Source organism: Silene latifolia, chromosome Y (assembly GCF_048544455.1).
Source record: "Silene latifolia isolate original U9 population chromosome Y, ASM4854445v1, whole genome shotgun sequence".
Taxonomy (NCBI): Eukaryota; Viridiplantae; Streptophyta; class Magnoliopsida; order Caryophyllales; family Caryophyllaceae; genus Silene; species Silene latifolia.
The window spans coordinates 434,482,969-434,498,463 of record NC_133538.1 but is presented as its reverse complement, the minus strand read 5'-3'; the positions used below and the strand labels follow the sequence as shown (position 1 = coordinate 434,498,463).

The 15,495-nt window shown below is 40.5% G+C and overlaps 1 protein-coding gene across 1 annotated transcript; it reads left to right on the top strand.

The window, feature by feature from the left end:
* Positions 1–11,489: 11,489 nt before the first annotated feature.
* LOC141632601 (uncharacterized) lies at positions 11,490–11,969 on the top strand. Its single transcript, XM_074445132.1, has one exon. It carries the CDS (start codon positions 11,490–11,492, stop codon positions 11,967–11,969), a length of 480 nt encoding a protein of 159 aa, XP_074301233.1.
* Positions 11,970–15,495: the final 3,526 nt, after the last annotated feature.

Genomic DNA, 15,495 nt, shown 5'->3' with positions numbered 1-15,495 from the left:
TTGCCAACATAATCATCTGCTCCATAGTAATGCTTCACATGATGGCCATTCACTTTAAATCTCATGCCCTCAGGATTCTTTAACTCACCGGAGCCAAAATTGGTGACAACAGTCACTGTATAGGGGCCACTCCACCTGGACTTCAGCTTACCAGGAAACAAGCGCAGTCGGGCATTAAACAGCAACACCTTCTGCGCGACTTGAAATTCTCACGGTATGATTCTTTTGTCGTGCCACCTCTTCGTTTTCTCTTTGTAGATGCGCGCGCTGTCATAGGCATTTAGCCTAATCTCTTCTAGCTCATCTAGTTGCAATAAATGTTTCTAACCACACAACTTAGAATCATAATTCAATTCACGAATAGCCCACCAAGCTTTGCATTCTAGTTCAACAGGTAAATGACATGACTTCCCATAAACCAACCGATATGGTGATGCACTAATCGGAGTTTTAAAGGCAGTCCGATATGCCCATAATGTGTCATCTAATTTTAAACTCCAATCCTTCCGTGATTTAGAAACAACTTTAGCTAAAATCTCCTTTAGTTCCCTATTAGAGACCTCGACCTGCCCACTGGTTTGGGGATGGTACCCCAAACCTCTACGATGTTGGATACCGACTTTAGACAGTATAGCTGTAAGTTTCTTTTCTTTAAAATGCATACCCCCATCACTAATGATGACCCTAGGGACACCAAATCGGGGACAAATAATCTTTTTAAACAATTTAATCACGGTCTTGGCATCACAGTTAGGTGAAGCAATAGCCTCTACCCATTTAGACACATAGTCTACAGCTACCAAAATATACCCGTTACCTTTATTAGACGGAAAAGGTCCTTGGAAATCGATGCTCCAGACATCGAAAACCTCGACTTCTAGAATGCCATTTTGAGGCATCTCATGTCTCTTAGAAATATTTCCCGAGCGCTGGCAAGCATCACAAGCTGAAACAAATACTTTAGCATCTGCAAATAAAGTAGGCCAGAAAAAACCAGACTGAAGTACCTTGGCCACAGTTCGCGACGGACCTTGGTGACCACCATAAGAGGAAGAATGACATCCCTCTAGGATTGCTTTGGTCTCCCACTGCGGAATACACCGTCTGTAAAGACCGTCAGCACACTCCTTAAATAAATAAGGATCATCCCAGAAATAGCGCTTCACATCATGAAAGAATCGCTTCTTCTGCTGATATGACAGGTTAGGTGGAAGCGCACCACCTACAACGTAGTAAGCATAATCTGCATACCACGGATCAACACCTGTGTTAGTAGCAACCGTAAATAAAGAATCATCAGAAAAAGAATCATCACTAGGTAAAGGATCTTTTCCCTCATGCTGCGATAACCGCGACAGGTGATTAGCTACTACATTCTCAGCGCCGGTCTTGTCTTTGATTTGTAGATCAAATTCCTGGAGGAGGAGTATCCACCTCAACAATCGTGGCTTAGCTTCCTTCTTAGCAAGAAGGTGTCTCAGCGTTGCATGGTCCGTAAAAACAGTAACTTGCGAACCTATCAAATAAGAGCGAAATTTCTCCAGCGCATAAACCACAGCTAATAACTCCTTCTCAGTAGTAGTATACTTCACTTGAGCCTCATCTAGAGTTTGGCTCTCATAGTATATCGCACTCAAAGCTTTGTCTTTCCGCTGGCCTAACACCGCTCCCAGTGCATAATCACTGGCATCACACATAATTTCAAACGGAAGCTCCCAGTCGGGAGGCTGGATAATCGGTGCTGAAATCAAGGCCGGTTTCAACTTGTTAAAAGCAGAAAGACACTCATCAGTAAATACAAATGGGTCATCTTTTAATAACAGCTGTGTAAGTGGTTTAGTAATTTTAGAAAAGTCCTTGATGAACCGGCGATAAAAGCCAGCATGTCCAAGGAAATTCCTCACTCCTTTAACATTAACAGGAGGAGGTAATTGCTTAATCACTTGCACCTTTGCTTTATTGACCTCGATTCCCCTGTAAGAAACTAAGTGTCCCAAGACAACTCCCTCGTTGACCATAAAGTGACACTTTTCTTAGTTAAGCACAAGATTAACCTTAATGCAGTGCTGCAACACTTTATCAAGGTTAGACAAACAATTATCAAAATCACTCTCATAGACGCTAAAATCGTCCGTAAAGACCTCCATAATAGACTCTATATACTCAGAAAATATCCCCATCATGCCCCTTTGAAAGGTAGCTGGGGCATTGCACAAACCAAAAGGCATTCGACGATAAGCAAAAACACCTTGAGGACAAGTACAAGTAGTCTTTTCTTGATCATCCAGATGAATAGGGATCTGAAAAAACCTTGAGTATCCATCTAAATAACAGAAAAACTTATGAGAGGCTAACCTTTCTACCATCTGATCAATAAAAGGAAGGGGAAAGTGATCTTTCTTTATGGCGGCATTCAGCTGTCTATAATCTATGCACATCCACCAACCAGTCACAACTCTAGTAGGTATAAACTCATTTTTATCATTCTTAACCACGGTAGTTCCTCCTTTCTTAGGAAGTATCTGAACTGGACTCACCCATTTAGAATGACCAACAGAATAGATAATACCTGCATCAAGTAGCTTCATTACCTCAGCCATCATAACATCCTGCATCTTCTGATCAGCCTGCGCTGACCTTGTCTGCAAGGCTTGTGATATTCCTCTAGCTCAATCCCATGCATACAAATATCAGGACTGATGCCCTGGATATCATCCAACGAATAACCCATCGCTTTCCTGTTTTTCTTAAGAATAGCTAACAAAGCGGTCAACTGCTTATCATCAAGCTTAACACTAACAATGACTGGGTACTGCTCAATATCATCTAAAAATGCATATTTAAGATGAGAAGGAAGAGGCTTACGCTCAGGTACCTTTACCTCAATAACGCAAGAAGTGTTTCCTAGCTGTTTTACCTTCTGTCCTTCAGCGTTGGTGAGTTCACGCTCATCTATCGCAGCTTCAAGCAGATCCAACACAGCATCATTGTTCCCCGGGTTATCTGCACACTCATCTAACAACATCAAAGCTTCCAGCGGATCCCTTATCAAGGAATCCGACCAGACCTTATAAACAGATTCATCAATGATATCAACTGAATAACAAGTATCCTCTATCATTGGTCTAGCAAGTGTACCAGGCAAACTGAAAGTGATAGTGTCATCCCCCACCACAAGAGTCAAACGTCCTTGTTTGACATCGATAATAGCCCCAATTGTACACAAGAATGGTCTTCCCAAATCGGGGTCCTAGCATCCTCAGCTATGTCTAAGACAATAAAATCTACTGGGATAAAGAACTTCCCTACCTTAACAGGCACGTCTTCTAGGATGCCAAAGGGTCCTCTAACCGATCTATCAACCATCTGGAGGGTGATATTAGTCATTTTAAGGTGAATCATATTAAGTTTCTTGCAAACAGAGTAAGACATGAGACTGACACTGACTCCTAAATCACAAAGAGCCTTTTCTATCACTTCATTTCCTATTCTACAGGCAATAGAAAAACTACCTGGGTCTTTCAATTTGGGCGGAGCTTTATTAAGAATTAAATTACTAGACTCTTCCATGAAGGCTATAGTCTCAAATTCACTAAGCTCTCTCTTACGCGTCAATATATCTTTCATAAATTTCGCATAAGAAGGTACCTGGGTAATTAGTTCGGTAAAAGGGACGGTTACCTGAAGGTTCTTGACCACCTCCACGAACTTACCGAACTGTCGCTCAACCTTAGCATCTTTCAGACGTCCCGAATAAGGAATTCTGGTAACAGTAAGCGGATCTGTGACTTTCTCTTTATCTTTGTCTAAACTTGGAATCTCCGCAGCAGGGGAAGATGATCCATCAGCGTGTTTAGACTTCGAAACATCATCTTCGCTATTGCTTGTGCTCGATCAAGTACTTTTATCAATCGATCGCGTACTTTTCTCCTGGGATATGGTCGATCGAGGAGATTGGCTTGCTCGATTGAGAGCACCAATATTGGCCGTGCTCGATCGAGGACTTTTGTCACTCGATCGAGAGCTTTCAGAGGGGGAACTGCTCGATCGAGAACCCATGTCACTCGATCGAGAATTTTGACGAGGAACAACAGCGTCTTTGTTAAATTGCTCTTCCAAAACAGTTTCCGGATTACCATCAACAGGTAAATCAACATTTTCTAGCATTATCAGTCCGTCATAAGTAAGACCGCTTCAGAGATTAGTTACATTAATCAGGTCGCAAGAAGGTGATCGATTTTCGGATGCAAATTGTGTGAATTGGTCTTTCAACTTTTCTATGGAATTCTCATTTTCTTCCGCATTTTTCTGGAGTTAAAATGCCAAAGATAGCACCAAAGATTTCAACTCCGCTATCTCTATAGTTGTAGAAGAAGAATTATCTTGCTACGACATTGAACTGATAGGACTAGACGTACTTGGTGTGGCTAAATCTTCATAAAGTTTAAAGAACGGAACTCCTTGCTTGTATTGTTGGTAAGCATGGACTCGCTCTACTTCGGCCATATAAGTAATAGGATCATATCCTTACTCACCAAATCTACCACAAAACACCTCTTGCTCAATCATGGCATGGACCTGCTCATGATCACCCGAAATTGGCGGAGTCTCAGACTCGTCACACCTAGCGTTAAGAATATCTACCTCAGCTACAAGAGATTCACCATCTCTTTCACTCATTCGCGTGCCTCATCTGGGATTCCCATACTCAGCTACATGAATGGCCATGTCTTCAATAAGATGCCATCCCATATTGTCTTCAATATTCTTCTGAAATCTCCCTTTAGCTACAACATCCAATATGGCTCTTTGATCGGCACACAACCCATTGTAAAATTGGTAGCATAAGAACCATTGTTGGAAGCCATGATGAGGTATAGAGCGGACTAGCTTCTTGAACCTAGTCCAAGCTTCATTCAAATCTTTAGTGGCCAATTGTATGAAACTAGTGATTTGGCCTCTTAATGCGTTGGTGCGCTGTGGTGGAAAGTACCTTCTGTAGAAGGCTAATGCTAGGGAATTCCAGTCAGTCACACCGGCAGCTACCCTGTCCAAATCTCTCAACCAATCCCGGGCATCATCAGACAAATAAAAAGGAAAAAGAATTTCTTTGACCTTGTCTTATGTCACCCCAACAAATAAAGGAATGGCGGAGCAGTAATAAGTGAACAACTCCATGTGCTTGCCCGGATCGTCACCAGCTACTCCCTTGAAAAGTTCCTCTCAACCAACTGAATGTAGGATGGATGAATTCCAAAGGTACCAACATCTGTAGTAGGAACCAGGAAACCCTTGGGTAAAGAATCTACAGTAGGTTCCGAGTGACTAGCTATGTTAGGCATTTTAGTAGATGAAATTATGAGAACAACAGATGTTTCAGTGCCCTCTTCTAGGACGGATCACCTGCAAAACAACTATAGCACTAGAGAAAAATATGAGAACACTCTCAAGGAATAAATTCCTTGAGACTAGAGAAAAACTTAATATAAATCAAACAAAATAACATCGTCTCCCCGGCAACGGCGCCAAAATTTGACACGGCTGTCGCAACCCTATCAAAAATAAAACCAACTGGTCTCTATAAAATGTAGTAGAGGCACTCGGGTATCGAATCCACAGGAAGATGGGAATAATGTAAGCAAAACTAAGTCTGCTTAAGTAACCGTTTCTTGGGGGGTTGATTGTTGATTCTAAACTACGGAGAAAAAGAGAAGAGAAACAATAAAGGAACAAGCAATAAATTATAATGACATTACCAGAAAGAGAGAAACAACTAGGACAATTGGTTCACCATGGTTTTCTAGGGATCCAATCTAGGGTCAAAGGTCAGCACAAACTCGGTCTGCAGGGTAGTGAAAAGGTCCTTTCGGTCCGCTGTTCGCCCTAAAACAATACTAACTTAGCTTCCGCCCTCATTAGAATGTCCTAATGTTCACTACGGGTCTTACCCCTTCCAATCTTCCGATCTAGGTCAAGGTATATCAAATCAGCTAGCTAAATGTGTCAACTCAAACAGCTAATTACTATTAAATGCGGTGATTAACAACACAAACCTAATTCTAACCAAGCCTAATCACCTAATCTTTTCTTCCCTAATTACCATGGCTCCCCTTATGTCCTAGCATAAGGAAATTAGCTATGCATAATGTAAATAGAGAAATAAATAAAGACAAACGAGATGAATAACTTGAACATGATAATAAATTACTAAAGAAACAAGAGTTGAAGAAATAAAGCAAAGAGAAAAGAGGTGTCAAGAAAAACAATTGCAACAAAGTAAAAAATTCAAATTAAGGATCGAAAATACCGAATACAAAGGAATTCCAAAATAGAGTTTTTAGGTCTAAGGAGTAAGTGCCAGGAAAAGAGATAGATCCTGCCGTCATTCCCTCCTCTTCTTATTTATTCTAAGTTACAAATAAAATATCCGAAAAGCAAATCTAAAAGATAGCGTAATCATCAAAACCTCTCGATCGAGTAGAAACAAATCACTCGATCGAGAACAATAAGGGTCAAACATCTCGATCGAGTAAAGCAAGTATTCTATCGAGGAACTCAACAAACATCCCTCTCGATCGAGCAAAGGAAAGCAGTCGATCAAGAGTCTTCAGCAACAAAGGCTACTCGATCGACCATATTTAACAGTCAACTTAGTCGATTGAGCGTAGTAGCAATGTATCAGCGTGAATAAACTCAAAACATCTTCCGAAACCACTTCACGCATCCTTAGGTGACAAATTGCGGGCTCCGATTCTTCTATCTTCAAAATGTATGCAAACGGGACAGGTTCAGGCTCGATTATGCTCCTTTCTGGTTCATACATGCAAATAATACAAGACAAACCAAAGTAGGCTATTCGGGGGCATTTGTAGCTAGATGCTACATAAATAACACAGAAATGCGTGTAAAATAGGATGGAAACCTTATATAAAATACACGCATCAACTCCGACCTTTATGAGAAATTTAAAAAGTGCGAGGTCAATATTCCCTTACTCACTCTCGTGAAAAGTGTGCCAAGGTATGCAAATTTCCTAAAGGAACTATGCACACCTAGAAGTAACTCAAAGAAAGCCACCAAAACAGTGAGGGTTAGTGAATACGTGTCCGCCATATTCAAAAAACCATTTCCTAAGAAGTGTGGTGATCTGGGCATGTTCACTATCCCATGCTCTATTGGGAAAACAAGCTTTACACATCCAATGTTAGACTTAGGTGCATCCATAAATGTCATGCCTTATGCTCTTTACGAGACTCTAGGACTACCCCTATTGACTAAAACGAACGTAGCGATCCAATTAGCGGACCGCTCAAACATTTATCCTAAGGGAATGGTGGAGGATATATCAGTAGAAGTTGACAACCTCACCTTTCCGGCCGACTTCTATGTCCTTGACATGGAGGTAGATGCTAGGGTAACCCCAATCTTGTTAGGGCGTCCCTTCATGAAAATGTCTCGGACCAAAATTGATGTCTCTAATCGGAATTTAACTATAGAGTTCGAAATAAAAAGGCTCACTTACAACATTTATGATGCTATGAAACAACTTGATGACTCACACTCATGCTATTTTATAGATAAAATTGAACCAATTGCCCGACGTGTCTATGAGTTGTGCTAAAGGGATCCACCTAAAGTGGCCCTTACTAACAATTTGGAGCAAGAAGCCTTGTAGTTGTTGTTGCCTAATGATGTACAAGACTGTATCGAAGCATTAGAGGAGGAATAACCTATGAAAGAGGCAAAGGAGGAACTACAAATGGAGAAAAACAGTAAAAACCGTAGCCTGCGGTGGAGACCACAGTCTGCGGTTTCCTATGGATTCAAGGCAAGTTTTTGCCTTTCTAGAAACAAACACTTACAAATCTTTTCTTCCTTTGGATGCCAAGTTTGAAAGACCCCTCCCTTATACCATCAAGCCACCAAAGAGTGAACTCAAGCCCCTTCCAAGCCACCTCAAGTATGTATTTTTGGAAGAAAACAACACTCTCCCATTAATCATTTCAAACCAACTCAAGGAGGAACAAGAGGCAAGGCTAGTACACATCTTCCACAAGTACGGGTACTCCGAGTATTTCCGAATTCCCATCAAACCGGAGGACCAATCCAAAACCACTTTCACTTGCCCTTTTGGGACATATGCCTACCGTAGGATACCGCTTGGCTTATGCAATGCACCGGGAACCTTCCAACGGTGTATGATGAGTATTTTCTCCGATCTTGTAGAACGTACTTTGGAAGTCTTCATGGACGATTCTACGGTCCATGGAGACTCCTTTGAGTCATGTCTAGAGCACCTAACTATGGTTTTGACACAATACATTGACTCCCACCTTATCTTAAACTCCGAAAAATGTCAATTAATGGTGGGTAGTGGCATCGTGTTGGGACACATAGTGTCCAAAAGAGGGATTGAAGTTGACGTGGTAAAGGTTGAAGTAATTCAAAGTTTGCCATACCCGACTAATATTCGAGACGTTAGGTTATTTCTATGACATGCGGGGTTCTATAGGAGATTTATAAAGGACTTTTCAAAGATTGCTAACCCTCTTTGCAAGCTCTTGCACAAAGATACGGAGTTTTTGTTTGATGATGAATGTAGGAAGGCATTTGATCTCTTGAAGGACAAGTTAGTCACTGCTCCAATCATTAGGGCACCAAATTAGGATCTTCCTTTTGAAATCATGATGGATGCTAATGACTTTGCCATGTGGGCCGTGCTCGACCAAAGGGATAGAAAAACTCCATATGTGATCCAATATGCATCTTCTCTTCTCAATGACGCCCAAATAAACTACACCATAACCGAAAAAGGGTTTCTAGCGGTTGTCTATGCATTGGAGAAATTCCGGTCCTAACTTCTTGGGACCAAGGTCATAATCTACACCGATCATAGAGCCATCAAACAACTTGTGGAGAATAGAGATACAAAGCGAAGACTACTTCGGTGGGTGCTATTGTTGAGTGAATTTGATGTTGAAATCCGAGATCAAAAGGGCACCACAAATGTAATGGCGGATCATTTGAGTCGGTTGACTCTCGATGAAAGGATCCCTAAGGAGTTTGAAGGAGTAAATAGTGGTCTTCCCCATGAGTCACTTTATGCCAACTAATGATTGGGTGAAAGGACTTGGTGGCTTTTCGGACTAGGAGTAACGGAGCCTTGGTATGCCGACTTGGTTAATTACTTGGTGACTGATACCCGTCGTTGTGAGTACCAAAAATAAGATTTATAATTTCCTATTAAGACTAACCTAGGCTAGTGGTAACAGGGTCGAACCACAAGGAGGCAGACGTAATTTCTAGCTGTCTAATTATAGTCTAAGGTAATGATTGTGGAGGTTGAGTTGAATTGGTCTATAGCTAAGAATAAATAAAGACAGTAAACTAAAAAGACGGATTAAACAGATAAAGAAGGGGTACTAGGATGGTCGGTTCATTACAGCTTCGGCGGCAGCATACTAAACAGGTCTAAATCGAACACAAGTGAGGCGGGAAACAAGAGGTCCTCTCGGTCCACTCTTAACATATAGCATCTTTCGATCTCGCTATAAGTCCCTAATATCACTAATACTGACTCTCGTCCTGAAAAGTGACTAACGGTCTAAACTATACCTATCTTTCGATCTCAGCACAGTTTAGTCATTTTAATTGGTGGTCTAACAACTGTCCCTATCTTTCGATCTAATGGGTCAGTCATAAATTAAGCATCTAACTGGTCGCATGCATTCGATTCGTTAAAAACGACATTAAAAACAATTAAAACGAAAGGTAACCTCACGAGGTCAGTCGATCGACCAAGTATGTCAGTCGATCGACTGACACGCGAATTCAGTCCAATTTAATACTACACCGCCTACGCCATAATTCGCCTACATCCTAGCACAAACTATTTAGCTACTCATGCTGTAAGTGATAACAACAATAAATCTAGGGCATAAAAGTATTGAATTCATAATTAAAGCGGTAGGACAAACAATTAACATGCAATAATAAGATGGTTTCGGGAATCTAACTATCAATTCTATACTAATAACGCAATAAAGATGAACTGAAATAGGGCAGAAAAATACCGAGATTGCAGAGGAAAGATTAAGAACAAGAACGAAAATTCCAATGCTAACAATATTCCAAACCCTAATAAAACTTAATGTTAAAACTTGATGATAATCGGATCTGAAACTTAGATAAAAACTGGATACTAAACTGATGTTTCTAGGTTACGTTATATAGCAACTAACGTAACTTTATTTCCTAAACCTAACATAACTTTGGGCTTCAAGATTCACGGTCTTTTAATTCTCGTCTGGAATAGCAATTTGGTCGATCGATTGCTAGGATCGGTCGATCGATCGTTTGAATAGTAATGAACAGTAGCTTCGGAACCGATGGTTGGTCGATCGATGATAGCGGTGGTCGATCATTTAAGCTACTTGACTTCTATAAACTCGTGGACTTGTCTTTTTGGCCTTGAATTGCGCACCAAGCTCGTTCCTCGGGTGAATACTTCACGTCATATGCAATGCAGGATACTCGGGGACGGATTTAGCTCGATTTCCGCTGGATTCTTCACATTTCTGCAATAATGTACAAAAATACGGAAGTAGACGGAAATAGGGAGAAATGTAGCATAAACTACATGAATGAGCTCTGAAATGCGTGTAAAATGGGATGTAAAACATCATATAAAAGACACGCATCAGTGACTAAAGAGTTTCCTACTTCTTTATCTTCAAGTCAACACAACAAAATCAAGGCGAATCCTAGGTTCTATATTTGGGATGACCCATACTTGTGGAAGATGAGTCAAGATCAAGTCATTCGCCATTGTGTGCCGGATGTTGAAATACCATTAATTCTCAAGCATTGTCATGAGTATGCTTGTGGAGGTCACTTTGAACCTCAAAGGGCGGCAAGGAAGGTACTAGAGTGTGAGTTTTATTGGCCCAACATTTACAAAGATGCCCACATTTTCACAAAGACTTGTGATATATGCCAAAGATGTGGTAACCTATCAAGAAGACAAGAGATGAAGCAACAACCTATGCTCTTTTGTGAAATATTTGATGTTTGGGGGATTGACTTCATGGGTCCATTCCCAAACTCAAATGGGTTTCTCTATATCTTATTGGCAGTAGACTATGTGTCCAAGTGGGTTGAGGCAATCCCCAATAAGAATGATGATGCAAAAACCGTTTCAACTTTCATGCAAGGGCACATCTTCTTAAGATTTGAATACCCAAGAGCTATTATAAGTGACCGGGGCACTCATTTTTGCAACCAAGTCATCCAAGGTCTACTCAAGAAATATGGAGTTGTTCACAAGATCTCCACCGTTTACCATCCCCAAACTAATGGGCAAGCGGAGGTGTCAAATTGAGAAATCAAGGGTGTGCTTGAGAAGACCGTAAACCCGGATCGCAAAGATTGAAGCTAAAGGTTGAATGACGCTCTTTGGGCATATAGGCTGCCTATAAACCCCCATTGTCATGTCTCCATATCGCCTCATCTATGGGAAGGCATGCCATCTACCGGTGGAGGTGGAACATAAAGCCTATTGGGCCGTTAAAGCTTTTAACCAAAACATTGATGACGCGGACTTGGACAGGAAGTTGCAACTTCAAGAGATTGAAGAAATTCGGCTAGATTCCTATGACAATGCCGCCATTTACAAGGAAAAAGCAAGAGTTTGGCATGATAGAATGATAAGTAGAAGGGAGTTCAAAGAAGGCAAAAAGGTTCTTGTGTTTCAAAACCGGCTCAAGTTGTTTTCCGGAAAGTTGAGATCTCGTTGGGTTGGCCCATATGTAGTGAGAAAGGTCTATCCCCATGGGGTGGTGGAAATGGAGAATCGAAGCTCGGGAAAAACAATTAAAGTGAATAGGCAAAGACTCAAGATATATCATGAAGGAATTGAAGTACATGAAGGAGAGGAACTCACATTGGAGGACCCGATTTATCATGATTAAATATTAAGAGTCACTTTGTCGAGCCATCGACGTTAAATATACGATAAAAGTGCAAAACTTTGTACATACTCTATCCTTAATTTAGTTTTATCGCATCTCTACATATTTATTTCCCATTTTTCTAGCTAGATATGAATACTTATCATTGCCATGAAGTTACTAACATGTTTGGTGAAGTTTTAATAGACATGAAACCACCTTGGAAAGCGTGTCAAGAAGTGAGATGGGATAAAGATGAAAAAGTGCGAGTTTGGGGTCAAATCTAAGTGTGGGGGGTCAAGACGAGGTCAAGGAGCAACAAAATGCGGCAATAATGCAACCAAGTGCAAATTCAAGAGTGGAGATAAAATCTCCCGAGGCAGTAAAAACCGCAGCTTGCCGTCCACACCGCAGCCTGCAGCATTTACGCAACTTGCAGTTTTCACTGCCGTCAGGTATTTACTTAGCCTTTTTTTCCTCGTCTTTCACCTCATCTTCAACATAATTCGAAATTTCATCTTCAACAAACACCAAACCCTAAAACCCCAATTCTCCATCAACCTCAAATCTCCTTCAAAACTTCACACACCATTACAAATCTTCAATCCTTGCATAACAATCATACCCACTCTTTGTCAAGCCTCACAGATACCATCTCAAAACACCTCCAATCCGATTTTGCGCCAATTTAGCAAGAACCCTAATTTGCTAGGAATTTTGATTTGAAGCTTCAAAGATGGGTTTTAAGGCTTCAAGACAGGTTTTTACCATATTCTTCAACAACTAGCAAACAAGTTTGTGTGGTAATCGGTAAATATAACAATATCAACCCATCTTATTTACATCACTTATTTTGACTCGAAAATCTAGTCTATTAGACTTAAATTTCGTTTGCCTATAGCTTGTTGTTATTCTATATTGTTGTTGTGACAAATAATTTTTGGGAGCGGTAGAGAAAATCAACAAAACACAATTTGAAGGTGTTTTTGAGTAGTGCACACCAAGTGTTTGTTGATTTGTCTCAAAGAGTGCAAAACCTTTTGAGTGGTATTTCTTTGTGTAGCTTGTAGATTGTGATTCGCAGGATGGCCCCCAAATTGTCAAAATTGTTCAAAGGGAAAGGAAAGGGAAATAAAAGAGCGGTGGAGGAAGTAGAGTCGGGTGTTGTGGAGGTTTTCTTGGGACATGAGGGCATGACCGCCGCTCAATTGAAAATATGGAACAAATTTTTCGAACCTGAAGCTCAAAACGTAGTCAGCACAAAATTCCTTTGTCCCACCACATTGAAAAAGCTCGGGATGTATAACATTGCATTCCAACTCCTTGCAAAGGTCGGGCTTGAAGCCTACCTTTATGAGGATACACGGGATAACACCTACCGGTCATACACCTATGAATTCCTCACAACCCTCACCGAGCTTGATGTTGCAAATGATGCCGAGAGAGCTTGCCTGTAGATACCCGCTATCTGCGGAATCCCAAAAAACATCCGATGATTATCGGACTATAAGATGTTTCAGAAATCGTTGCTTTAATCGTCAGTTTTGATGACAGTGCGTCAGAAAACTCGTTTAATGATTTCGAAAATGAAAAACAATTTAAAACATTTTAAAAATACCTAGAATGTTTTATGCACGAGGACGGGGTCACAATGACAATAATTAGGGTAAAAACCGACACTAGATGCAAAACTGACTCAAAATTCAAATCCCAACTCAACACAAATCAAACCCGAGTCAAGCACAAAATACCCACCTTAAATAACACCCCAAAACAAGCTCACACGGCTAAGCAAACACAATCAACCACAAAACACATCCTATCAAAACCTAGGATAGAACAAAGAGAAAAATCCAAATTGGCAAAAAGGATAGGACACCCCCTTGTGTCGCTAATAGGCTCGCGCCTCTTTGGGCTTCCCAAGTGGCCACGTCGCCAAGAACCGCCTCAAGAAACCAACACAACTTATTCTTCTATAAATACCCCTCTTGCACCACCATTTACAACTACGCGAGAGTTTGCCCCTTCTTTTCTCCCTTAAAATTCTAGACCTCGACTTCTTAAGTCAACAAATCGAGACGTTTTTTCAACCAACCGATCGAAAACATAAGCCTTACACATTTGGTTTGCTACCGTCACCGTGAATTCGATCGACCCATTCAACTAACTCAACACTAATCAACACCCTTTTCTTACAAAACGGTTTTCCGACTCACAGGTTTAACACTTTGTCGATTTCATCAACCAACCGAACATGTAAGTATGAGGGTGTAACAAACTCATTAAACTTCATGTTTTCACTGTTTTCATGACTTTATGAACATAAATCATGCATAACACGATTCAAAACATGTAACGTTTGAGTCAAAACCGAGTTTTGGCCTGAGACAGAAGCTCCTTGCCTCGGCTGGGTTAATTTATCCCATGCCGGTTTATTTCGTGATTCGATGATATTGTTGGTTAATTACAAATTCATGGATATTAGACTATCCACCTCTTTTATTTATCACTTTTCTTCACTTATTTACACTTGCAAGCATTTGTTCATAATCATCTTTGGTTCCTCATACCATATCGGTTTAATCCGAGCACGATGACAAATCTTGACTAATTACAAAGTAATGAACTTTACATAATTAGTTCATATCAAGCATTTTTTATTTCACTTTTATTTCATTTTATTTTCACCTTTATCTTGACCACATCACATGTTATCCTTGGCTAACATATATGCCATGCCGATTTAATTCGGGCACGGTGACAAAACGGTTAAGCACACATTTTACGTTTGTGAATTATAAATTATTCATGTCAAGCTTGCAGACCTACGCCTGACATAGAATATTATCAACATAATGATAAATATTCCGAGTCATGCAAACCAAATTCAAAACATTAGCACAAAAGCGGTCTTGCCGACCTTTTCAACCAAAGCGGTTTTAATAACCTTTTAAAAACGGTTTTAAATACCTTTTGCAAAACCAGGAGACACTCCTTAGGCCGCCTGATGACTCGCGCCCTAAGGCACCTCCTGTATTTCACATTTTAAAACTGGATAGAGCCCATTACATCGCTTATAGGGTCGCGCCCGAATGGGATGCCTGACAGTATTCCGGTTCACCCATTTCAGCACTTTTCTAGGACGATCCTGATTACGGTTAACCCGAATGCATTGCGGATCCGATTGACGATTTAACACTCTGTTAAACATTTTTCACTTTATTATTTTATCCTTTTATCTTTTAATTTTAACACTAAATGGATCGTGTTAAGCATCATAACTCGAACATGGTAAATGGATGTTTAATTTCCGTTTTCACATGCGAATCAATCTAAATCCAACTTTGACATCAATTTCTTGGTATTTGGATAAACAAAACGACTTAGCAAATCTTCACATGTTAGATTAAACTAATGGATGCACATTTATGCATTTAACCCATTTTATCAATTCTCGCACTAGCAACCACGACCGATCAGTAGAGGCCGCTAACGCGGGCGGGATTGGGTGTTCGATTAAAGGGCTTCTCAATACATACCCTCACGC

What these genes read in the sequence shown, in the direction of transcription:
- LOC141632601 (XM_074445132.1), top strand. Translation starts at nt 11,490, where the DNA reads ATGTCTCCATATCGCCTCATCTATGGGAAGGCATGCCATCTACCGGTG.